Source organism: Neopsephotus bourkii, unplaced genomic scaffold, assembly GCF_033783945.1.
Source record: "Neopsephotus bourkii isolate Nb327-2 ecotype Australia unplaced genomic scaffold, CSIRO-AGI_Nbou_v1 NB_1060, whole genome shotgun sequence".
Classification (NCBI taxonomy): domain Eukaryota; kingdom Metazoa; phylum Chordata; class Aves; order Psittaciformes; family Psittacidae; genus Neopsephotus; species Neopsephotus bourkii.
In genome coordinates, this window is record NW_026901548.1 from 3,503,496 (window position 1) to 3,530,109 (window position 26,614).

Below are 26,614 nucleotides of genomic sequence, written 5' to 3' on the forward strand. Positions count from 1 at the left end.
CCCTGTAAGCATGTGGTTAGGAACTTTGTGCTGTCATCTCAGAACAGATGGCTGAAATGTTCACAAAGAAACCAATTATATGATCAATTGGAGCTGTCTAATAACCTGCTGTGCTTTTTGCACATCAGTACACAAAACACTCTCCACTCTACAAACTGAGGTTGCATGAGCACTAAGAAGGGTGAAAGCTCCTGTGAGTACAGAGGTGTTTACAAGAGCCCCTATCATTTTCAGACTGCCAAATACTAAAATACAGCCAGAGAGAACACAAAGTGTTTGTAGGTGTCAAATGTTCTGCAAAGAGGCTGCACCAGCTTTTGTGTTCAGGCCATTTTCTCTTTTATAAATTGTGGCTGAAAACCATGTAATATAAACAACAGTGAAGCCTAAATATGCTGCATAAAACCTAACAGGGCAGAACCAAATGTTAACTTCTACGTAATTCAGTTTGGTAAATCCCAGGGATGAAGCAAGTATGAAACGAAACATGAGAATGACTTTGGGATTTAATATTAGTTTCCATTTTTTTCTTGTGTTTATACCAATATCACTGCTTATAATGCATAGATTACTTTCCACACCTCATCACAGATAGAAATACTCAGAATGTGAATTTAGGAGAGGCAATAGCCGTTCTTGCCCATGTTTCTGTTTAATAAGTCAGTTATTTCAATCAACCTTGTGCTTTTTCAGAATAAAACTCTGCTGCTCTTAAGAAAAAGAAGGGTTATGCACCTTCTTTCTTACGCAGGCAAAGTCAGCTCTAATTCATAACCATAATCACAGAGCTGATCCCAACACTCATGCAGCAAGAGAGTGCAGGCTGAGCTTTAATTCAGAGATAGAACAACACTGCTCCTTCCCAGCCAGAGGCAGGCAGGGGAAAAGCCCATTGTTCACGGAATCCAGAAAGCTAGTCTGTTAAGGACGCACCATTGAGAAGCATTAGGGTACCAGATGACATCAGTGTGCAAAGTGATAGAAGCAGAGAGAATTAGCCCCTTCACTGCAGTGTGCAGAAAGAAGTTATAGACTACAGCAGATTTCTTCTTTAAACCCACCCAGTAATTCCCACTACTGCTGATACAGTAGAAAATAGCCAATTGCAGTTTAAACATAATGAAATGCTTATTGCAAGCCAACAAAACTCCATCAAAGATAAGGAACAGGTGCATGTTTTATTATGTACCAGACTGTCCTTAAAACTATTGTGTTTCCTGAAAAAGAAATCCCAAAGCCAAGCTCACAAACCTCTTTCTATTTTATGATGGTGTTGATGAGTTTACTTTGTACTTCATTAATGTGACAAAGTACCTGCAAGGTCTACAATTCCAGATTGCTGGTGCGGAAGGCAAAGTTAACCTGCTTTAAAAATCAAGAAACATATAAAAGCTCAAGAACAATTGTTTCTCTTGGCTACTTCAGTATTTGTGTCTCTGCAGTCCACAAGTCTGTTAGGGCCCCTTATGAAAAAGCTTTGGTAAATATTGGCTTTTCACTATAAAGATAGTATTTCACACAAAATACAATGGGAGTATACAGAAGCAGCTCGTCTTTCAGCATGAGGAGAGAGCAAAGACTCACTGTACTAAATAAAAATTTCTGAATTCCTAAAAAACAACATTTAAGAACACTGCCCACAAAATGACATAGTAAAAAATAAAGGGGGGGGTGGGAGAGAAAGGGGAGGCAGAGAACTCTGTATTTCTTTAATTTGGGATATTTAAGCCTATTTCTCAGAACATTGAGAACATTGCTTGAGATTCCTTAAGGAATCTGGAAGAAAAAGAAACTGGAGAACTCAGAAGTAAGTCTCAAATGACTGTCCCTGGTTAGTTTACAGAACCAAGTAGCTGCTACCAGCATTTAAAGACAGTTAATTATTCATACTAAGGAGAAAATAATTTTAATGATTAATTGCAACCGTTTCACACTTCTCCTCCCTAAGACACAGAGCAGCTGCACCTCCTCTGAGAACACAAAACAGAAGAGTTTAAGAGAAGACAACTGAAAGTGGTTATGGGACCACCTGATTTTTATTTCAGACTTTTTGATTAGTGAAAAGGAGAAACCACTTCACTCTGATCCAGAAAGCAAGGCAACAGCTCCTGCAGATCCTGAGCTTCAGTCGTACCTACTAGACAGCACTCTCTTCATTCCATAATTAACCATCCAATGCCAAACGAGATCCACATTTCCAATTCAACACCCAACATGATCACAGTTCTCAAATTTTGTTGTAAAACACCTGAGACATCTCAAAGAGGAACAAGCAAACATTTTCCCAATGCAACAGCCCAGAACAACTCCAGATGCTGGGTCCTTGCACTTAAACCCCAAACCACACAGATGCAATCTAATCAAATTATGGGGTTTTTCCTCCTTCCAGTACAGTTCTCAGTTCTGGTTCCTACCACTTAACTGGGCTTTCCCCTCGTGATTGTTCTGTCTTCACATAAGCATCATACAGTTCTCTCAAACAAAAAAACAGTTCTTCTAGGTTGTCTCCTGTCAATGCAGACAACGCAATGACCCGGTCAGCTATGTGTTCTTTAAGGAGTGGCAGATTGATCCTGGACTGAGCAAGGTCAATCTTATTCCCAATGACAACACAAGGCCTCTCAGATAATCCTTTCTGATACTGTTCCAGTTCATATTTTAAGTCTTCCAGCTGAATCCACGGCTGAGACACAGAGAGATCCACCACATACAGGAGAAAGCGGCAGCGTTCAATATGCCTTAGGAAGGCCATCCCGAGGCCCCTGTTTTGATGAGCACCTTTTATTAGGCCAGGAATGTCAGCAACTACAATGAGAGAAATTCCACAGTGAATCCAACATATCCAATAACAATGAAAGATCAAACAAAAAGAAACCCCAAGCCAGTTTTTTACTGGCCAGTACAAGTACTTCTAGAACTACATCTCAGTGCACCAACACCTCACAATAAGTTTAGCTGCTCTTATCTTTTAAAACACCTCAATTGATTTCATTCAAGAGAAGAGAACGCACATTGCTAGTTTGCTATTAAGGGCACATATAAGTGAATGTGAAATGGATTTTCAGTATTGTTTTGTTTGAAGTTCCTTAGAACCAACAAGAATTCTACAAAACTACTGAACTTACTTCTGCAGTAAAACCCCAGTGACACAAACTGCTAGCAAAGTACACACAGTCTACTACAGTTCTGACCTGCTACTTGCTCATAGTCACGATACTGGACGACGCCAACGTGAGGGTTGAGGGTTGTGAAGGGGTAAGCAGCCACTGCTGGCCTGGCACGGGAGATTGCTCTCAAGAGTGATGATTTACCAGCATTGGGAAAGCCCACCTGGAACACAAACACTTATTAAAGCCACAGTTCTGGGCTAATCCTGATAAAAACCAACTGTAAGCTTCTACAGATGTGGCAAGGTTTTTCCAGGATGAACATAACATTAATTTTGCATACTTAGATCTGAAAAGCATCCTGGTTTTCATGTTTTGTTGCTCCTAAATCCTGATTTATGATAAATATATTTTCTCATGAACATGAAATAGATCCCCTTAACTTTCTTTATGCCATCTTAAGTATTTACATTGTCCAGAACCAAGAGGGCTCTTTTACCCTGAAATAACGTTATGACACTTCATCCAGCACTTCCCATTTTATCTGTGTTTTCTAACTCCTATTTATTATTTTCCATAAGAATTCAGAATTGGATTTGTCCTTGACTCAGTTTGGCCTATAAGTAAGACACAAGTTTGGGATTTCACTCTCTTCATAGACTCAACATCAAAGAATTAAATTGAAACCTGGCCTTCCAGGGAGAAAGCAAGAATTTTCATGTGTTCAACCAGTCAGAGAATTACACATATTGATCCACCAATGCCAACTCTTTTTTTTACTCTAAATAATTCTGCTAGACCAGACAGTTATTCTGCAGTTATTGAACTGCTGTTATGCAGCAAAGCATCATTTTAACAGCTTTACCAGCTGGCCTTAAAACATTTACATGCTTAGATAGGAAAATTGCATAAACTCTAAACTGACTTTGCATTCATGTCTAAATAGTATGTTTTATTTCAGAGGATGTTAACCCTGGAACAAACAAAGTAAAACATTAAATATCTGTAAAGGAAAAAAAACATAAGGATGGAACAGAAGATGATTTGAAATTTATCAATTTTGGTTTAAAACAAAAAAAAACCAACACAAGAAAGCAGAAACTAATTTAGAAGAACTCTCCATACTGTGCTGTTACCTACAGAATCAGCAGACAGAGCCTTCCGTACACAAGCAGCAAGTCTGTTAATCACTAATCAGTCTCACACACTGCTTTTCTATACATAGTTTTGATTTGAGCAGAAGGATGATGACATCAAGGATCAAGAGAGCGACAGCTCTGCAAATCACTCTGGACATCCTTCTACCGAGCAACAGCAAGAAAGCATCGAATTGCATCTCTAAAGAAGCAAGCCAAGTGACTAACAAAACGTTATCAAACATTATTTCTTCAGTCAGTCAAGTGTCATCCTACAATGGTAAGAAAGTTGAAGAACCAACAGTGACACTCACCAGTCCTGCATGAGCTGTTGTCTTTAGTTCCAGATGGAGGACCCTCTCCTGCCCTGGCTCTCCTGGAGTAAATGTTGTTGGAGACCGGTTTTCATTGGAAAGAAAAAAGCGATTACCTTTCCCTCCAGCTCCTCCATAAGCTGCAACATACTCTTCTCCATGTTGAGTGAGGTCAGCCACAACTTTCCCATCCTCCTTAACCAGTGTACCTACAGGTACCTTAAAGACAAGAGAGATGCCAAGTGTTAAACTGAGCTTGACGTGTGCAGCAGAACTGTCTTCAGCAGAACCCTTATCAGCTGCCTTCAGATTTGCTGAAAATCATCCCTTCATATTCTCAAGATGAGGAGTCCAGAAAGAGAAGTGGATTTCACAAGACACCTTTTGAACCCGAACAGCGCTGGTGAGACAACTGCAGTCCATTTAAGTGTTAACAGAACCATAACCCTCTTTCTTTCAAGAAAGGAGAGAAAAGGAGCCTAAGCACAGTAGTGAGTTGACAAACATACTGCTTCTCATAACCAAAACAGGCATGTTGGAGAAAAAAAGTATGAAAAAAAATTCTGCTCCTGTTGAAGAAGTTCTGTGTTATGACTCCTTTAGGCATATGACCTATAGAAGCAGAGCAAATCAGGACAGTATCTGTTTTGGCCAGATGTATCTTCCAAAGAAGTCTTATTTTTACAAACACCTTTACAAGCAGCTTGATCTGCCTGTGTGCCAACTAGCCTTGTCTTAGCAGACCCAGCACACACAGCTCCCTGCAAAAACACACATGAGATTCTCTCACAATAACCTTGAAAACCAGCAAGGTTAACACAAAGTTAACACAACAGCATGCAACCTTCATTTACTTACTTTAACATATAAATATGCACCGTTAGCTCCATAACAGTTTTTAGTTCCTCCTCTCTCTCCATGGAAACCCTGATAAAAGGGGAGGACTGAAGAAAGAGATTTCATTCGCTCGTCAGCTGCAAAGCAAAATGCACATATTTTAAACAACAGAACAGGCACAGAAGAGCAACCTCTTGACTGTTCTTTCCCTTTAAAATATTGCATGAATTAATATCCTATTTACTGTCTCAACATATGAGGGAACTACTAATATTAAGGAAAGTTAAGATGAAGTTTAACTGCCTTTGTTTACTAACCATGCACTTTATTAAGTGATCATTCAAAAAAAAATCAACCATTGCAAAATGCTCTGGAAAAATCATGTTATAGATTTTGGAGCGGGGCGATGGCAGAAGCAGTTTTATCCATCTTAAAATTTGCTCAGAACCCAGCCTTATCGTAACATAATCAGACACCAGCCACCAAAATGTCTGCAAAATACTCTGACTATCAAAACGTTTTCTAAGGCATTTATGTCCCTGTTACCACAGCTCAGGATAACACCTAAAAAGCAAAACCATCTTATACAGAAACACCCATTTTCACTTTTTTGACATTTACCGTACCTGTAGGGCTGGTTTTGCTGGGGTGGTGGGGACATGTTAAGGAGTAAGACAACATGAAACAAAATCACTAAGTTTTACCTTTCAAAATGACATGACCCCCATCACCTCCGTTTCCACCATCAGGACCTCCAAATATTTTTCTGGGTTCACTATAAAAAGAATGTCCTCCTACTCCTCCTTGTCCTCCAACCACACGCACTTTCCGGTGATCCACAAAGTAGCGTGTCTGGAAGAGAAGTACAGTTTATCAGTCATCTGCTAAGAAGTTAATGCTCTGCAAAACTCAGTAATATGCAGACCTGCTGTTCCGAGTCACGATGGGGGCCATTCAACAGGAAAAAGCAAACCCAGAAGAAATTGGAACTCTGCTGCTATTCACAGATCCGCCAAATACAGCATACTAACAAAAATTTTCTTTTTAAAGTATTTTTAAGAACCCCCTTAAGAGTAAGTGCCTGAGGCTATGCTGATATAACCAGTGCAGCAGCTTAGATATCAGAGGTATAAAATTCACTTTAAGGGAACTAACAACAGGGAAAGCATTCTGTTAATACAGTCATATAATGCTGACAAGTAGCCCAAAGAAGGGCCCACACTATCAGTAAAAATCACTCAATAACTCATGAAAACAAACAAAAATATATACATGAACTTTTTAGTTCTTTAAATTGAACTGAAATTTACAAAACGGACGTAGTGCATGTGTGGGAGGGATATTCTGATCGATTCATTCCTTTCTACACCAGGTGATGAAATTAAAGCAAACTTCAGTCTTGTAACAACTAAGAAAAGTATTAAAGCCAAAGAATAAAACGCAACTCCAAACACAAGCAGAAGAAACCTTAATTTATGCCCAACCAGTTGCTAAAATATATATAAAGAGAATTCTGTGTCTTAGCGCTATTTCCAACATTAACTTCAGATTTGACTGATTACACTGTTTCAGCTTTTCTGTCAGCAAAATAGGTTTGATGATACTGACCCATCCCCAGGAAGCAGGCTGATATCCTCAAGGGAAAACATCAGATAAGTACACTCATACAGGCAGCTGAAATTGCTTACGATGGGGATGAAAAGAGATAGTATGACCTTGACTGCGGTAACATGCAAATTCTGCCCACTACTAAGGGACTTCATAATAATGGAAGAAGTCCAAATAAGCAATAAGGGTCACTTTAAACAGGCCAAACAGTATTTGAGGGAGGAAAAGTCGCCTTCATGTTATGACGCCGGATAAATAACTGGAAAAAAAACCTTTAACTATCGATAAGCAGTTATACTGTGACCGGTGATTTCTTAAAAAGCCTTTTATAAAAGCATTTGGCACCACCACACGGCGAGACGGGGAACTAGTGCTTTAAATGGGAAGTGCATAAGAAGAGCATTACAAAACAAGGTTTTCCATAGACGCTTAATTAGAAAACGAACATGAAGAAAAACGTTCCAGGGCCTGCAGTGCGTCTGACATAAAGCGCTGTGTGTCTGGCAGCTGACTGCTATGCGTGAGACACAAAACAGTCCCTTAGCTTTAAAGCTATGGACGGCTTTTTGCTTCCTCGACCTGTGCACGCCCTGCAAACCAACAGCCGACTCCCTTCAGGACTTACCAGTTTCCTTTCGGAAATAATTCTTTTCTCCCTCAGCCGCCTGTTCTTCGAGCACCTCACGCACGTTGTGGAGAAAGGCACCGGCCGGCCTCCCCCGGGCAGCGGCACCGGGCTGAGGAGAACGAATGGCTTCCACAGCGGCCGGCTGCCCAGCACGGCCCAGCGCCGCGCCAGCATGGCTGGGCTCCGGAACGGAACGGGACGGGACGGAACGGAACGGAACGGGACGGCTCCGGCAGCCGCCGGGACACCCCCCCCTGCAGCGCAGCCGCGACCCGCCCCGCCCCGCCCCACGGCCGCACGCAGGCGCAGCCGCGCTGCTGTGGGGAAAGCGCGGGAAGGCGCCTCCATGGCCGCGCTCCGCTTCTCCGCCGCTCTCCCCCCACAGCCCGCGGCTTCCCTTCACGCACCCGTTAGGGGAAAGCCTCATCCCGCCGTGCCCCCACAGGCCACAGCGCTGCGAGGCCCGGTGTTGGGATCCTTTCCCTTCAGGGGCGCAAGCCCTGTCCGCTTCCGTCTTACGTCGCTAGAAGTCGCTGTCCCCCCGGCAGCGGGTAGCGGCAATAACGCGTGTGCAGGGGCTGCCCGTGCGGCTGCGGGTGCCGCTGCCCTGGGAGGAGTCCGCCCGCACCATCGGTCACCGTGGCACAGTGCCCCTGCTGCGCCCTGCCTGTGAGGTGAGCTGTGAAAGGGACTTGTGAGCGACGGGACAAGGGGAATGGCTTGAACCTGCCCGAGGGGAGACTGAGCTGAGCTCTTAGGCAGAAGCTCTTCCCTGTGAGGGTGCTGAGGCGCTGGCACAGGGTGCCCAGAGAAGCTGTGGCTGCCCCATCCCTGGCAGTGCTCAAGGCCAGGTTGGACACAGGGGCTTGGAGCAAGCTGCTCCAGTGGAAGGGGTCCCTGCCCGTGGCAGGGGTTGGAGCTGGGTGAGCTTTAAGGTCCCTTCAACCCAAACCATTCTACGAATTGCTCACATCCACTCTGCACACACAGAACGTCTGATCTTCACATATCAAATAATGTGAATTTGGGACGAGCTTTCGTCATGTATAATCATCCATGAAGTTATAGCAGAGAAGCAGGGGAGAAGGTGCAGCTCAAAAGAATTTCCCTGTATCTGTTGTTTCCATTCAAATCTCTGTGCCATAAGAAAACGTACCACCAACTTCATTCTCAGATAGTATTTAACCTAAACAGTTTCCAAGCATTCTGTATTACAAACCAGAAAATGATACAATTAATGGAAGAAGTCCAAATGCTGGCATCACTTTGTTTCCACATTAATACATAAAAATGGACAACACATTAAATAAACATTTTGTTATTAACAATAAAAATATTAACACCAAAAATCATGTATAAATTAGGAAATAAATGTACAAACTATTTCCAAAGTGCTCTTTCAAATACATTATATACACAACATTCACGGAGTTCTTAATGTAAGACATTTCAGATTGATGTAATGTTGCTGTTCCATTTGAAGTGGTGTTCATATTCTCTCCACAGTATTTCAGCACTTTCAAAAAACCACATAAAAGGCATATTTCCAAGCTGGCAAAGAGCAATATTGCATTCTTCTGGCTACCTGTAATATTAACATGGTAAAGAAAGCAATCTTCCTTGCTGTTCCTTGTATGAAAACACCAGCAGGAAAGATGAGAGAAATGAGGACCCACTATTTAATCAGTAATTAAAACTATTAATGTAGCATGGGCAGTGCTTGGACAACATTTAATAGTAAACTCTAGTTGTCCAGGTAAAGACTTCACAGAGAAAAAAGCAGTGAATTGGGAGATCTTTTCCTTGTGGTCTTGGTTTTTCAAACCCCAAACTGAAATCCTATAAATTCACCAGTTCAGGTAAATAAAAGGAGAACAACCTACAGAGGGTGTATTTATATTGTAAATTTGCAGTTAATCCCATATGAAAATTGCTCACAGTGTGGTCATCCTGGCCTTCTGCATCAGAGAAGTTTGGCCATGGTATTTCCTTCAGCACTTATATTAGCACTTTATAAGTGCTTTTTATCAATACTTTGTAAGAACGTATAAAACTGCCTAGAAGTGACTCACATTGTCCATACTGGCTTTTACATACCACTAGTCTTTATTCCTAAATTCTCCCTCTATAGGTATTCTCTCACTGGTTGACCCCATTAATAGTTCCCCTCTCTATATGCATAACACTGATTCACAATTAAAGCTGAATTCAGCTGCTTATTTGCAACAAAGATGGATTTTTTTCTTTTAGTTTTGAACTATTTCTGTCAAAATATCAGAGGAAAATAAAAACTGATGGTGAACTGTAAGAACAACAGACCAAATCATGTGACAGTATTTATGGTCATACTTGCTGGAAAATCTGAGCAAGGGCAATGGAAGAATCAGAACTAAAGAAGGATGCCAGCCACCTGCTTGCAAGATTTGGCATGAAAATGGATATGGAAGTTACAGAATTTAGAGTGGTATATTTAAGACTGGAGTTTTGCCAGATGTTTTTCTTCGCTAAGCACAATATGAAGCAATACTGATGTCTAGGAGGCTGACGCTGCAGATCTCAGAGGTCCCTTCTGGTTTCCCTTCCACAGTAGAAATACCTTAGTTTACGTGGATATAGAAGAGGTGCCTCTAGTGATTAACACTTCCTTGAATATAGGCTTGGATCCTCTTTCTGTACCTTTTACAACAGAAATGTGGATTTAGCAGATTACCTAATTGTAAGACTTGGGCAGGTGTTACAGAAGTTGCAGTTAATTTTATCACATAGTTTAGAACTGTCTTCATGTAAGGAATGTATCCATACCTTTATCTTAGGAAGTAAAGAGCCATGGATTTCAGAGGCCAGCAGGTAATCTTCAATGCATTCAGTTAGAAGAAGATCAATAACCTGCCACAGGATACTCGCTGTACTGAGACATGACTGAATGGCTCTGTATTGAGCCAGACTTCAGAATAACCTGGCTGTTTTCCAGAATGGGGCACAACTGTGATCAAATGATCCTAAAGCTATTTAGAAACATCAAAAATGGGGCTAGGGAGGGGGGTAAATGAAAAACTTCTGCATTGTATCAACATACAGTACTATACACAGCACCAAATATCAAACCATTAAAGCACTGTCGTGTTACCAGTAGTGCACTGCTTCATATCCAGCATGAAATGAACACTGTTCACATACAGACGCTGCTTTGTGCTAAGGGGTAACCAACATATTACAATTAATCAAAACTGCCTGTACATCCAGTTCAAAAGATGGAGATACTATTGAAATGAATCTGACACAGGAACATGCTCTTTTATTGCTGGTAATTTCCATATTGTCCCTATAAAAAAGAGAAATAAAAACGTTGGAGAATAATATATCAGAGGTTTACAAATAGCGAGTTAGGCAATTTCTTTTGGTCTATGAATTTTGAAAGGCCCACTGAAGTATCACCAATATGCCTGTACCAAATTATCAGATAGGTTTATAGTGGACCTAACAGCTACATCTGCTTTTTCATAGCAGAAATTTAAGAAGATTTACCTGCTCATAGCCATAAGGCCTCTGTTGCTGAGCGGATGGGCCGGTCTGGGAAGCTCTGTAACTCCCGTATTGCTGCCCCTGTCCCTGTTGGTAGCTGGAATACTGTGAAGAGGCTCCTTGTGCAGGACCTGAGAAGACAGTGAAAGCTGCTACTAAGGCTTGAGGGGGAGTTCTTGTGCTTAACATAATGTAACACATGATGGTAAGAAAGTAAGCTCTGTGAGTATGAACTATCAGCAGGTTTTGCCTGGACCTCCCCTCTGGCTTTACACTAGGAGGTGTTAGTAATAACAATGATCTAGTCCCAGTTTGGTTAACATTGCCTGTTCACAGTCAAGTTCCATCACATCTGGGAGAGCCACCAGAAATCCCCTGCCTCAAAGCTGGGATTTAGATTATTCTGATCTCTCTGGACCCTGGTTTTGTACTGAGTAGCCTGATGTTTATATTTGGTTATATTGTACTAAATAAGCTGATGGTTTCTTTCTGATGAAGACTGAGGATACATACAAGATGCCTCTAACTGATCAGAAAGCTCGAAGACATCAAACTGGGATCCTTTTGATGACAGTGCCACTGGTGACTTGAAGGGTTTGAAAGCCCCACACCAGTGTTCACTGAATGCTCAAGGCTCTCTTCTCCTTTCATGTCAGTCCCTCACTAAGGAATGAAACCCCTTTGATGCTGCAAGAATGGTTCTAAGTGAGGGAGGAGTGACTCTCCAGACTGTTAATGTTATTTTGTCCTGTCAGCTGCAGAACTGAGATGTACAGGAGGCCTGAGAATCCAGGCAGTGTCCTCCTGCCCACACTTACCAGGAAGACAACATGAGGCAAACCTGTATTCTCTAACTTTCTTTCAAAAGAGAGGGATTCAGGATGGATTCATGGAATGCAGTGCCATACTAATGTATGTTACTGCCCAGAATCCCTTCACATGCAATACCCAAGGTTAATCAAGGAAATATTTTTCAGCATATGTTAGCTTAGGATGTGTCAGGATGAAGTACTGCAAACAGTTGGGCAGTCAGTGACTGCTTACCGTATCCTTGCTGCTGTCCTGGGTAACTTTGTTGGTTTGGGTATTGCTGCTGGGAGTATGTTTGCTGTTGTGCAGCTCCCTGTTGGTATCCTGCCTGCTGCTGGCTGTATTGGGAATTTCCTAAAGGGGGAAACATTGAAAGAGTTGGGTTATAGGTGAGGCGGGTGTTTCACTGTACACGTGAGTCACGAGGAAGACAAAGGCAGAAGTAGCCTTGGTCTGGAACTCAGACAAATACTCTTCTGAAAGAGCTGATTGCATTTTTCCAAGCAGGATGTTTATTTCTTTAGTGAATTTTAGTTCATTTGAACAGGAGAGAGCTGTTTGTTTGTATCCATCACTATACAGAAAAACAAAGAACCTGTTTCTCAATGGATTTTTTTTACCAGAGTCCCAAAGATAAAGGAGCCAAGGTAAAGAGCTGGTTTCTCAAGAAGCCACCCTCCCACTGTATTTTCTTGTAGATACTGATGTTTATTCCCATACCCCAAAGACCACTTATCAAATTGTTACTGGTACATTTTAAAATACCTTTGATAAAAACTCCATTTGCAGTATCCTGACACAACCAAATGCACAGAGACTACACAGACAGCACTGCTTTTCCTAAATGCCTGCTCACTGTATCATAATTAACATTTTGCAGCTAATTTAGAGTTCAGATATCTTAACAGTATCACTGAATTTATGATGCACTACTGTTGAGAGGTTTTAGTGGTAAAACTGTAAACTCATAGTGTTGATTTTCAAAGACTAGTTTCATTTAACCCATTGTTCTTCACCATTTGTGAATTAAGTAAGGTTGAAACCAGTTGGTTGGAATTAACCACTGAGCTTTCTTACTCCAGAGAAATTTCGATTTATGACTGCCAGTTTTTTCCAGTTCTGACCCCATTTCTAGCTGCATTTTACCTTTGTCAGCATAACCATTTACTTTAATACAACCATTTTTGTTCACATTATATAAAATGTTTGTTAATGTAAGGGAGAAGGATACCAATAGCTCTAATTCCACCCTGCTCAGCTACAAACAAGGATCATTTTTGTAATGAATATGAGGCTACACACAAGTTGTTGGTGATCCCACACAGCTGCACAGCGTGACTGCGCCACAACACAGGTACCAACATGTGGACAGTCTGGTGTAGTCGTGATATAAAAAATGCCATATATACCTAAATTCCATTTCCTGGACAGTCCTTAAGGAACAGCAGTTAAGTGATGCAGAAATTACATTTTTCATAAGCATTTTACTCGTATTTTAGGGTATTTAGAGCTTGCTTTACAAAGATTTGCAATATATTTTCCTACCTCCTTCGTAATAGTGTTGTGTAGAGTCGTCAAATGACCTGTCATAGCTCTGCTCAGTATAGGATGACTGCTGATAGGCATAGTCACCATGTCCTACAAAGAATTGCAAAGATTTGTCAGACACACTGTTAATAGAACTACATATATATTGTTGAATGATGTATCATAAAGCTGCACAAAGATGAGGCTGAGAAATAGAGACTCCATAGGTAGGAGGTCAAATGTATGGGAAGGAAAGTCACATCTAGGGGTAAATCTCTTGCATTTACTAATCCAAACTTGGCTTCATGCTGCTTCTGAGCCAGCTTGGATAGCAGGATGCACTGATGTGTCTTTTTGTGCACCACGCTGCCATGCCCTGGGATTAGAATTTTCTAGCATTTTACTTGGGAATGAATCATAATGGGCTTGCCACGTCCTAGGACATGGCAGTCACGGTACTACAGCTCAGAGGAGTTACCATCTGGGTAGTATTGCTGATTCATAGGTTCTGACGAGCCTTGTCCGTGGCTGTACTGTTCACTGTAATATTCTTCCTGACCCATGTACTGCTGTGAGGAACCTGCAAGGCAAAGAGAGCAAACTGAGTGAGCCCGGGGACTCCTAAGGGATGTTCTTATTTATCTTATCTCTTCTATTCTTAATGAAGAAAACAGTGTTTACAACTGGAGAAGTGAACAAGCAGTGTATGTTCAGAGCAGTTGTAAAGATGTTACGCTCATTAGAAAAAGGAAATGAATTTGTATTTGCCAGAAAAGCTGCTTGAAATTGAAGTCACGCAATGGTCAGTACCATATCCTAAACCCACTCACTTCTGTGGCAATAGGAATGGCTACATTTCATCTACTAATTGTTGTTATTAGAAAGCACAGGAATGTAGTCCATGCTCAAGAAAACAGTCAGGATTAAATAGATTTGAATTAATGTATTAATTTGTTTCTTAGCAAAATTCACTTTATGTTAGAATCAGTCTAGCAGCTTTATTACCTCTTAGAACTTTTTCCAGAGAGGTCTTAGAGCATGGCAGTTATCCTCTGGGGTTTTCCTTTCCTTGGCCTAATTTTTCGTACTAATTGCTGGCAAACTATGTCTTCTTTGCAGAAATGTGTCCTTGTTAATGTGCCACGTTATGGCTGATCCAATACCATTTGAAAGAACTGACAAGATTCCCAGTGGCTGGAGGGAGCTGTACATCAAATTGTTCATCTTTTCTTTAGAGATATATGATCCCTTTTAGACAGAATTATGTTTTCTAAAGACCTGAAATAATTAAATAGATACATCTTGAAAATAGATTCAAGTTCATCTGATTGGCATCATACTTCCACCATCTGAGATTCCCTGTGTTCCTGGATGGGATTCCCTGTTCAGAAATGTGACTTGGAAAATCTGGTGCCTTGCCTACCCCACAGGATGCACTGAATATCACCAGTGTAATAATAACTCTACCAATAACCCAGTAATAGAGTTTACCTTGCTGGGAAGCTCGGTAGGGGCCCATTGGCCGCTGACCCATCATGCTGTTGCCTTGGTTGCTCTGACTCATCATGGCAATGGAGGATTGCCCCTGGTAGTGCTGGCTCCCTCCTTGCGCCGAGTTGTAATGTGACGTTGCTGCTTGCTGGTGCATCATGGACACTACAATGCACATGAAAAATACTGTTTCTAAAGGGATGTGACTGTTGTCTCCCTAGTCTCTTCAGAAGCAAGTTAAAAACCTTCAGCTAACATGCATCCCGATAAAGATGTGAATTTTCCACAGGGGCAGATGTTTTCCTACTGCACGTATTTAACTCTTCTGCACTGTAATCCAGAAAGGACATCATTACACGGTCAGGTCTTGCCATTTGCTCCAGTTAGGTATTTAAAAATACATCTAGTTTTGGCTATAATTAGTTTATTTAAAAGAATATACTCATTCTTACAGTAGGATTAAGGAAAGAAATAAGAACTGATGCTACCTTCTAACTAATTCATTGCTGCATTTCTTTTCTGACCAACTCTCCTGTGCTTCCATCTTACTATATACCTGATGATTACACAGTTTAAATAAACTGACATTCTAGGACTTATTTGATCTCTACATTTCTTATTGTCAGAAGGAATTCTAAAGCATTGGACATGCCACTCAGTACTCAGCAGCAAACACATCTTACAAATGAAGAGGCTCATTCTGAGTTGTCTGCTAGTCTCTCTATGTCCTGAAAGCAGTGAGAAAGTAACAAAAAAGGGGTCATAATGTACAAACAGTAAATGTGTAATACTCTTTGGCAGGCTTTTCAGCTAGGATAAAGGGGCTTCTCAGATCCACAGCTGTGGGATTCGCTGTCAGGGGCTATGGGATAGTGCTGCTGCACTTCCAGGGCACCCTCTTTCCCGCAGTTCCCTGCTAACCATAGCAAGTCAGTGTGAGTTAAAGTTCTGACGTGTGCTGGTGCCTGACACCCAGCAATTCAGAGATGTTAAAGCTGTCTTTTCCTCTTGGATGTTTGTCACCGTGTACAGAAAACATTTACAGAGCAAATTCCAGTGTGGTGAACATCTGAGGTCACTGAAAAGTCAAGTTGGCCCAGAAGGAGGAAGAGGGAGTTTACCTGGATTAGACTGCATGTTGATGTTTGTTCGAGAGACATAATTGCCTATTGACCCCTGGCCTTGCATTGGCACATTCTGAGATGCAGGCACTGTATGGCTATAACCAGGCCCAGTTCCATGACTGCTGACAGTCATACTCAGAGAGGTCGTGGGCATGGTGTTCTGGCCTGACTGCTGCATAGACACGTGATTAGGACCTAGAAAAATTAGAGAGAGCAACAAGAATAATCTGTGCTATTATTGGCAATGTACAGTGAGCATTAAAGCCCTCATGCCCTTTCTGAAATACCTTCTGATAAGGCAAAACCAAAGAAAAAACTCCTTGTTATTAAAATTCCCTGTTATCTACAGACAATAAAACTGCACAGTTAGAGTGATCCTCCTTCTCCTGGCAGCCAAATCCAGTACAGAACTGCAGACAGGAAGACCAAAACCAGCAGCAATGCCATAAACCAGTAATTGCAGATACTTGAGAAAACACCTGGCCTCTGGATACATCCCAGCCCTCTGAAATTTGTCCTTTCCTTCCTCCTGTCCTGCTCTTGACTCCTCCTTCACACAGATAGTGACAATGGGAAGGCACAGGAGTGGCTGGGAAACACTTTGCACGTTGCTGCTTCTGTCCAGTTGCTCCATCACCAGCCAGCCCTCTTAGCTGGGGAGTAAGAAGTGATGAAGGACCCTCTCAGAGCACAAACCTGTCTCTCCCTGCCCTGAAGTTTGACTGGAATTACCACAGACTTTCAGAAGATTAATCTCCCAAGTCACCAGAATAATCCCTGTCATTACAGTATTCCCTTTCCAGCATCATTGTATGGAACCATCAGACTGCTCCAGTTATTCATTGTATGGAACCATCAGACTGCTCCAGTTATTCATTGTATGGAACCATCAGACTGCTCCAGTTATTCACTGTATGGAACCATCAGACTGCTCCAGTTATTCATTGTATGGAACCATCAGACTGCTCCAGTTATTCATTGTATGGACATCAGCTGTATTTGTATGAACCATCAGACTGCTCCAGTTATTCATTGTATGGAACCATCAGACTGCTCCAGTTATTCATTGTATGGAACCATCAGACTGCTCCAGTTATTCACTGTATGGAACCATCAGACTCCTCCAGTTATTCATTGTATGGAACCATCAGACTGCTCCAGTTATGTCCTGAGTTTATATCATCCTCTTTACTTGGAAGAATGCTTATTTTTAAAAATCCTATTGATGGGTAACTAAAATTGGGGGAAATCTGGTTCTTATTTTTCTGTTGTTTGTTGCTGTAAGTGCTTTTATGAATGAGTTTTGGGAAGTTGTTTTTGTGGTGCATTGTTACTCTCTAAAATGTGATAATGTGTATTGTTGTCTATCTAAATTCAGCTGTATTGTTGTCAGTCTAAGTTAATGCAGGTAGAATGGAAGACATGCAGAATCCCAAGAAGAGACAGAATCATGTTGTAGCATTAGATTCTGATATCTTAATTCACAGTTATCTAGTGTATCTACAGCCTCTGAAAAATGTGGTTAATTCTCTTAGTACAGACCTCATTAATTACTCTGAATGGTTTGTAGAGACACCAAAATGGGCAAATTTGCTGTAGATTATTATAGTTTCCTCTTGTGGAGAGATACAAGCAGCATTTTCAACGTAAGACAGCTCTACAGAAACCAGTGGAGCCAGGTCAAGCTCTAGCTTCTGTTTTGCACCAGGTTTTGTATGTCTTGTAGAGCTTCTACTTCTGCTTGTGCAACACAGAGCCACATGGTGTTTGACTAGAGCTAGAGCCGCTTTCTGTGGGAGATGGAGTGAAGCAAGTGTTGGTAAACCTCACCCTATGTGCATGGGAAAACTTAGAGAATCTTGGCCTTTAGAGCAATAAAACCCAATAGGTTTGGCTAATTTGTGATTGTAAGGGAAAACAGGAAAGCATGACCAAAAGTGTGTAAGTAAAAACATCAAAACAGTAGGATAAATACAAAGCACTGAACCTCTTTCATACTTTCATGGATCTAAGGCAGTTGGGGGTTGTTTTGGAAGGCTTCATTCCTGATTTCTGAACAGTTAAAGTTCTCAGTTGAGCCCAATTCTGTCTGGAGGCAGCTGCATTTCACTGCTGGTTCATTGAACTGAATGGCTTTGCCTGCAGGGCTGTGGCAGGAAGAATCACTGACTTGGGGTTTACTTGAAATCCTGGTGGGTTGTTTTTTAGCTTGTCCCCATTGAAGGATTATCATTACAATTGACCTAGCTGCCTCTATGCAGTTACCATGTGTGTAGTTGCGTAGTGACTGTTCCACAGAGGTGATTCCTGTACAGTCCTAACTGAGGGCAATAAAGAATAAAAGGTAGCAGCTTCTGTGGCTTCTTCCCTTTTCCTCCCCCTCTTACAGCACTGTACGTGTCCATGACAGACTTTCATCTCTACTGCCATTAGATGAGAAATCACTACAAGTGCCAGAGCCCCTATATTGGAATTATTTCTGCATATTTATTCCTATTTTCCCCCAAAATGCTGTCCAACAATTGTTGACCGATGCAGAAGAATCACTCAGTCTCAAAGTCAGCCTCAGGAATGCTGTGTCATCATGAGGGCATTGTCACTGTGCTGACTCAATTCTGGCTGGCACAGAGACAGTAGCATTAGAGACTGGCAACCCAGGGGAGTGTCCCCAAGCCCAAGGGTGTAAGGGCCCTGTTTTCACAGCAGAGCACATGCCAGCACTGCTGCTGTTACCCAGGCTACTCAGGAGAGGCAAGCTCCTACATCCTCAGTTACACCTCTGCTCTGAACTGTAGCTGTGTCCTCAGTCAGCTTCCCAGGGCTGGTATGTCTATGACAGAATAGCTACCACTGCCCAAGTGATGGAGTCTTCGTGACCAGGCAGAGAATGAACTACCCTGAGACCCCCCACAACTCAGCCTGGGTTTTAGTATCAGGCTGGGGCAATGCAAGGTAAACCTGCAACATGAGGTAAACTGCCCTGGCTGCTTCTGTTCTGAGGCTGGTTCTTTCAATCAGCACTAAATGACTATAAAGAGCTGGGGAGCATATTAGAAAAAACAGCAGGAATAACACTGAAAATGTAGATTCTTAGCAACATAAACCAATGTTTGACTGACTTATTATAGTACTTATACTAGGTAATAAATCTCTCAAAAAAGAAGGCCCAGATAAATTCAGTAAGTTCACTTTACAAGCTGTAACTGTTTAAAGTAGGCACCTCATCCATCAGTTTAACAGGTACCATCAGCTTGACCACAAATGGATTTTTAAGAACTCAGAAGTCATTTCATGGCTTGCAGCTGCTCTCGAGTCCCCCTTCCAAGGTGCTTTTACAATCAGATACTTCTATTCATAGAGACTGGTTTTTCTCTTTGTCACTCTGGGAAAGACCCACAGAAACCAGAACTGCCTAAAAAACTAGGAACTGCAAAATAAATATATACATACTATAAAATGCACAGAGTAAAACCAATTGGTTTGTCTTTTGATTAGTTTCAGTTCCGCAAACAAACACAAATAGACCAAAGTATATTATCTCATTCATGTGAAATGCCTGCGCAGGCTCTTTGGCTATGTAGTACAAGCTCTGCAAGCTTCTGTAGAGGACAAAGACTGATGCAACACCAAGTTATTGTTAGGAGGGCACGTATCCTGGAAGGTCTTTGCAATCTAAAGGCTTGGTTATGTGCTTAGCCATGCAAGCAATTCCATTTCCCCCTGGCCAACCCCTCCACTTTCAAGAGAAAAACACCACAAGATACCATTTTTCTGACTAAAAACTTGGATGCATCTTTACGTGGTGGTTTTTCATTAGGCATTTCATGAAAAAGATGGTTTTAATTTCCCCTATAGAAACACAAAGCAGACTGGAGTCCTTGCAGAAGCCAGCATCATTATTGACTGTAGCCATTTTGTGATGATTTCAGCATGTGCCTGAAACCCCCATATGCCTGAAAGGTGAGTTAGGAGAGATCTTTTACAGCTCTGTAAGTATATTCTGCATTAATGATTTTGTTGCCAAGCAACAGCAAAGCAGCACAAAGGGGACCAAAGCTCACCATTGCTAATCTGACTCTGCATGAGGGAGGAAGGAGGAAGGCCCGTCCCGATTGCATCACTGAGATTGCTCTGTGAATGGAGAGATTGGTTGGATGCACTCTGAGTCATTCCTCCTGGGCCCAAGTTTATGTTTTGCGTTGGTGGCTGCAAATAACAGGGAGGAGAAGCAAAGGTTTGGTTAGGTTTGTAATTAGAAAAAATAATAGCCCCCAAATTAGCCTGACTATGACTGAAAACTGCCTTCATTAAATATGTGTTTCTTTCACTTTCTGGGCTTCCTTGCCTAAACCTTTCTTCATCTGACTCCTGTGTGTGAATGACATTCAGCATGACACAGAGAAGCCAGCAGGCAGGCCAGGGAAAATCTGAAAACTGTGCTTATAACAGAGTCTGGCTTCTGTGCCCATTCTCCTGTACTTATCATAGCATCCTAGAATGGTTTGCATTGGAAGGGACATGAATTTCATTTTGTGCTGGTCAGAACATAACTGCAGAGGGGAGATGCTTTAGCAACCATGATACAGAAGCGTGCTGACAAGTTGACCTTTGTCAAGCATAAAGCTATGCTGTATTTTGAGTTATACCTCCAGAATCAATCCCTTTAGCCAGAGTAACACAATATTTAAAGAGAAACTGATGGCTGAATGCTGAATTAGATTTTTCACATAACATAGTGGCTTTTTTTCTTCCTGAGTAAAGGATACAATAAGAATAGGTAAAGAATAATGAACCTGGAACACATAGAGGCTGTTCAGCCCTGCACCACTGCACCATTTATAGCATACAGAACTTAGTTATGGAGACAGAGATTAACACAAATGTCCCAAAGAATGTGTTTTAAGCACAGTAAAAGTAACTTTTGATTTGTTTTGGGGTCTACTTGACCACTTCAAAACTTGTAGCTGGAGAAACACTAAATAAAAGCTTATTGACATGGATCAGTAACAAAATCAAAGAACATTTCCGTATCTGATGGTATTGGTACTTACTGCAGGAAGCAAGGACTGCATATTCTGGTTAGAATCTGCTATTGTTGCCAAGTAAACCAGGTTTCTGTGCAAGATTTGTTGGTATCTACAGAATAAGGAGTAAAGCTCATTTGGAAAGGGTTAACGTTACAGAAAATTCCAAACTTCCCTCTTTTTTTTTGTGCCATTTATAACTGATCAATTAAATCGCATTATCCCACGTTTCAACCCTCATAATAAATAGCTACAGTAATGAGCTATATCTGTGCTGTCCTGCTTTTCATCAAGCATCAGTGTCTTCATCACCTCTTCTACAAATGGGTAAACCTGGAGGAGAGGAGAGGTAAAACACTCTCTCCACTGAAAGCCCTGAGTGAATTGTGAAGCTGGGACCTCAGTCTCTGAGTACTGACACTGGGGCAGCTGCTCTAACAATTGGGCACTTCCTCTGTTTAACAAGGCTCTTAGGAGCAATGAAATTCCAGAACTCCCAAACCCAAAACCTCTGTGCTCTGCCAGCAAGCTGGGAAGAACAAGGGCTCTTTCAAGAGTGCTCCAACTGGAGTGTTTACTCAAGTAAGCACCACCTCAACCATTGATGCTTCTTCACAGCTCTCAATGAACTGGAAGAGCTCATAGTACAGACCAGAAGGGCACCCGAGAGCTGTGCCGCTGAGCAAAGTGAGGAGTCAAACCTCTGGAAACAGGGAGGAGGGTTCCAAGAGCATAAATGCTTTTTTAGCATGAGTTGTCTTCTGATCAGAGGAAAATGGCTGGGAAGTGGGGAAGAAGGAAAGATGAAGCTAGAACAGTGACACGACTTCTTTAGTGAAGGGGTCTTTCTTAGACAAGTAGCTTGAAAGCACAGCCCCATGACTTGACCTTTCATGGGCAGATTGGCTGCTCCTCTGGCTGAGATTTAGCACCCAAAGGCTATATCTATTAAACTAAAATACTAAAGATTAGGAACAGTAAGCTGTGATACAAACTGGTACTTCTACATGCACAGGGTTTTAACCACAGGTAACCACATGGCTGATCTTTAACACTGAATTACTTTCTGATGAAAATGTATTAACTTTATACATGATTCTACTTTAATGAATTAATATTGCATATATAAATTTATTTCATGAATCTGCATAGAGCAAGTGATCCAATAACCATCATTGTTTATAATTATTATAATAAATGACCAGTTAAAAATACTGTAAATACTAAATGATCAAATCCTTCAGGAAAAGCCCTCCCTTCCGAGAACAATATCCATTCATAAATACAAGTGAATCTAAACAAAGAGCCCAAGTATTCTCAGTGACCAGAACTGTTCATAGGACTGTTCCTGACAAAAAATACACCCAAAAGTTCTAACATGCTCCAAAACTCGTAATACTCACTGAGTACACTCTGCAGTTTTCCCCTTGCTCTGATAATCCATAATACATTGTATTAGGTGGTGGTTTTCATCTAGCATCTGCATAAAAGAAATATGATCAAAACACATTACTAGAGAACCATACTGAAGTCCCGTGGGTTTGTGCTGCCCCACAGTCACCTTTCATGGCAGTGGGTGGTGGTTTGTCTGTTCTCATGCCTTGGGATGTTACAAGGTTCCTGCACATGATTTTATTGAGCCACGAGGTTGTGCTTTCCAAATCATTCATTTATGAACAGTTCTCCTTAAAGAAAGCGGTTGAAATACCCAACACAGAAGAACCAAGGGGCTTACCTTTCTTGCTCCTTCCTTGGCAGATGGATTTTCATGCTGCAGAAGGCAAATGCTTTTGCTATGAAACACCTCTGCCTCATTCTAAGCCATCACTCGCCCCTTCCAAAACCACAGATTTTGGTGACATGTCTACTTTCAAGTGAGAAACACTTTCAAGCAGTCTGAACCCACTACTTTTCCTGCATGGGACTACCATGTGCAGACTACCGAGCCTGAGGAAGTGTAAAATACGCATTACTGGATCCACCGAAACCACATTGAAGACAACTACATCCCAACATGTCCTGTGGGGTTCAGTTCAGTCCTAATGCAGGGAGGACTTACAATGAAAACGCAAAGTAGTTACATATCAGTTCATTTATGTTTATCAGTGGCTGCTAGCTTAGCTTCATGCAGTAAATTCTAGTGACTGACTTGTTCCAAGAGGCTCAGAGCTGCTGGACAGAATGACCACTGACCTTTATGTCATGAACTTATAATGCAATTATAAGCTTAAAACACCTTTCAGATTTCAACTACAACAGTTTGCCTCTTTCCCCCAGCTTTCCTGTGGACATGGGAGCCTTCTGAGGGCGAGTGAATGGAAAAATAACAACAGTATTCACAAACTTAGACTTGCCTCTGGCAAAAAGTCACCATGTAATACAGATTGTAGGTACTGCTGCTATTAAGTGCTTGCAAGATTGGGCTTTTGACCCACAGTGTCATCGGGACAGAAGAACTCTTGAGGAAAGAATAAGATGGTTTTGACAGTGTGAATTAATCTGTGTAGGTATGAGTTCTGATCAGAACCAGTTCTTGAGCCGTTCACATGCAAAGAGTTAGATTATCAGCAAATAAGCAAAGAGTCTTTCCAATGCACTCTCAATCACTGCCTTAGAGAGCACAGCTGCTCCTGGTGCTTGCTTGTACTTTGCAGGTTGGGCTGAACCTGGCTGGACCCCTCTGTCCATCACCGACTGCAGCGATCCCGTGGAGCTCCCCAGCAAGGGGCAAGGAGCAGAGGCACTGCTGTGGTCCACAGGCTGCACCCTGCACCCTGACAGGGAACATCGGAACCCGGTCAGTCAAGGGCCCGTGTTCCTCCTGCCCGTGTGCCCGTGCTCACGTGGCAACCCAAGGTGAGCCTGGAATTTGAAGGGAAAACACTCCTGCCTGGTTCCCAGTGCAGCTCTTTGTTTCGTGCTGTCGTGCAGAACATTCACCCATCTCAGTGGAAACTCTGCATATTGAATCAGCAAAGACTACAGACGTGTCCTTTTCAGTTTCCACAACAGACATCACCGACAACGTTCTCACATTCAGTTAAGATACGTATTCAACAGCAAGAGTCCAAGCAGTATTACGCATATCTTCATCAGAAAAGGACTATGCTTCTACAATTAGCCGAAGAACATTTTCCTTACCAATAAAGGAATCAGGAATAGCTCTTTCCTGACTTCCTAAGTCAGTACACTTAGTAAACTCAGTAACCAAGTGCTGATTTCCATTGCACAGAAGAAGCTGAAGTTTACTGTCCTCCAAATGCTGTTTGAGGAACTATTTTAAAGCATCACTGTCACTGCTCTATTGCCAAAGGCTCTGACTTCCTCCATGTGAAATTGATTTTAGGAGCTGTTGGTACTGGAATAGTAACGGCTTTGAAAGGCTCTTGAAATTGAGCTAATAAATAAAAGTAAGATCCTTATATACCACAAACACAAATAAGAATCTTTCCATTAAATTGGTATGTGCTCCACAAAGCTCACTTTAATATACTTGTAAAGCTTCTAGCATGGCATCTGCTCCTTTTCTACACTCTTCCCTCATTGCCCCATTTCTATACATGACTATAGAGCCCATCCCACTTCTGTGCCTTCAAGTCTTTCTCAACACCATCACTTGCCAGAAATCAGTGCCAACAGCTCGGCATCGACCAGCACTCCTGAAGTAACAAACCAGCAGTCCTGAAGTAACAAACCAGCAGTCCTGAAGTAACAAACCAGCACTCCTGAAGTAACAAACCAGCAGTCCTGAAGTAACAAACCAGCAGTCCTGAAGTAACAAACCAGCAGCTGTACCTGAGACACGAGACGGTTTTACACATTATTTGTAAAGAAATAACGTTTTGAAACTTCCATAAAGTCGATGAACATGTAAAAGGGAAGAGTTTGAAAATCCAACTGAGTTCCTTTGGCTGCCCTTTGTCTGTGGCCACAGGCGTGAGTTTAAGCCCAAACTATCTGAATTATGAACCCAATGTGGAGGATAGAGAGAAATTTATCCACCGAGTCCGAAACATTTTAGTATATAAAATCAATCACTCCACAATCCCACACGTGCTGTGAGAGCGGCACAAACGGGATCAGTTTCCAGCCTCCAGAGACTCAAGCCCCTTCCCCAGCCTCTCTTGCGGCAGTTTCCCTGCCTTCATCTCTGCTCTGTCACAAGGCTTCCACTGAGGGTTTGGGGTTTTCCTTAGAAGTCATAACCGGGCACCAAAGCCCGCTCACTGATGGGGCAGCAATGGCGCTTCCGCCCCCCCCGGTCCCTGCTCACGCTGGACCGCTCCGGGCACCCGCACGCCTCGCTCCGACCGCTCCTCGCACCCGCACCCCGTCCCCACGGGGGCCGAGCAGCGGTGGCGGTGGAAACACGCTCGTTCTTCCCTGGCATTTCCAGCCTCTTCGGCACGCACCGTGACCGGCTGCGGGAGGAAGGGGCGCCGGGCATGTGCGTGCGGTCCCTGCTGCAGCCCTGCCGAGCAGGAGACAATAACTTCCCAGCTGGGAGCCCCGCGCTCCGGCCTCCGCCTGACACCCATGCGGGGAGCTGCTCCCCAGAGAAAACCCTTCCTAAACCTTTGTCTGTCACGAAATGTCCATCAGCACCTCGCAAATACCGCTATGTGAGGGATGTCAGCGAGCGGTGCTCCCTCTATCTTCAGAGAGATTAACATTCCGCACCCAAATACAAAAGAAAACCTTTGCAAATTCACTGTTTTATTTTAACTCAATTTTCTTTTAGGTTGGATTTGGGGATTTGGGGTGCAGAAGCTGACACACCGTCCTGAATTAATCATATTAACTGCATTGCCATCTCCCAATGTATTATTGGCAGCTTTTCCCCCCTTCCGAGCGGCAGAGATAGCGTGCCATCCCGATTTTATTCCCAAGTCCTCCTCCGGCTCTCTCTTTGCAGCGATCTGAACACCTTTGCTTTGTTCCACCTCCTCCTCCTCCTCCTTCCCCCACCTCTCTCTCCAGCTGTCCATCTCTGCAGCCCTCGCAAATTCCCTGGTTCTCCTGCTCGCCCCAGCAATCCGCCTCCTTCCTCAGCTCCGGGGGCACGGGCGGAAGAAACGGCTAAAATCCGCTGTATAAAAGCATGCTGGTTTTTTTACCTTCTGGATAGTTTGCTGGGTGACCTCCCCTTTGCCTCTTGGGCGAGCAGAAGCAAAGGCAACCGACATGGTGGGGTTTTTTGTATGTGGCTATAATATATCTGTTCCAGCCTCTAATAATATTGTTATTATCTGGCTGCTATTGCCGTGCAGGGATTCTCCGCAGTGCACGGGGAGGGGGGGGCCGCCGCAGATGGTACGATCTGCGCCCCGCAAAGAGCCACCGGCCCCGCACCGCCACCGGCCCGCACCGCCCTCGCCTCGCTGCCCGCGCCGCCGGCTCGGGCCGGGGGAGCACCGGCGGGGATTTGGGGAAGGGGCAGGAAGCGGCCGCCGCCGCCGCCGCGCCGCCGCCTCCCCGCCGGCCGC

The 26,614-nt window shown here is 42.8% G+C and overlaps 2 protein-coding genes across 2 annotated transcripts; both read right to left on the reverse strand.

Annotated features, from left to right (window-relative positions):
* Positions 1–1,159: 1,159 nt before the first annotated feature.
* MTG2 (mitochondrial ribosome associated GTPase 2) lies at positions 1,160–7,860 on the reverse strand. The gene is made up of 6 exons (XM_061361597.1): positions 7,628–7,860; positions 6,099–6,246; positions 5,416–5,531; positions 4,558–4,776; positions 3,192–3,330; positions 1,160–2,805 (listed from the first exon to the last, which is right to left on the reverse strand). The coding sequence occupies exons 1-6, from the start codon at positions 7,802–7,804 to the stop codon at positions 2,411–2,413; spliced, it is 1,194 nt and encodes a 397-aa protein (XP_061217581.1). The 5' UTR covers positions 7,805–7,860; the 3' UTR covers positions 1,160–2,410.
* A 1,550-nt stretch (positions 7,861–9,410) lies between these two features.
* On the reverse strand, positions 9,411–26,546 carry SS18L1 (SS18L1 subunit of BAF chromatin remodeling complex). Its single transcript, XM_061361633.1, has 11 exons — positions 26,246–26,546; positions 22,532–22,608; positions 21,156–21,240; positions 20,166–20,310; positions 16,102–16,299; positions 14,981–15,145; positions 13,968–14,069; positions 13,508–13,600; positions 12,197–12,316; positions 11,156–11,283; positions 9,411–10,952 (listed from the first exon to the last, which is right to left on the reverse strand). Exons 1-11 carry the CDS (start codon positions 26,312–26,314, stop codon positions 10,926–10,928), a joined length of 1,209 nt encoding a protein of 402 aa, XP_061217617.1. The 5' UTR covers positions 26,315–26,546; the 3' UTR covers positions 9,411–10,925.
* Positions 26,547–26,614: the final 68 nt, after the last annotated feature.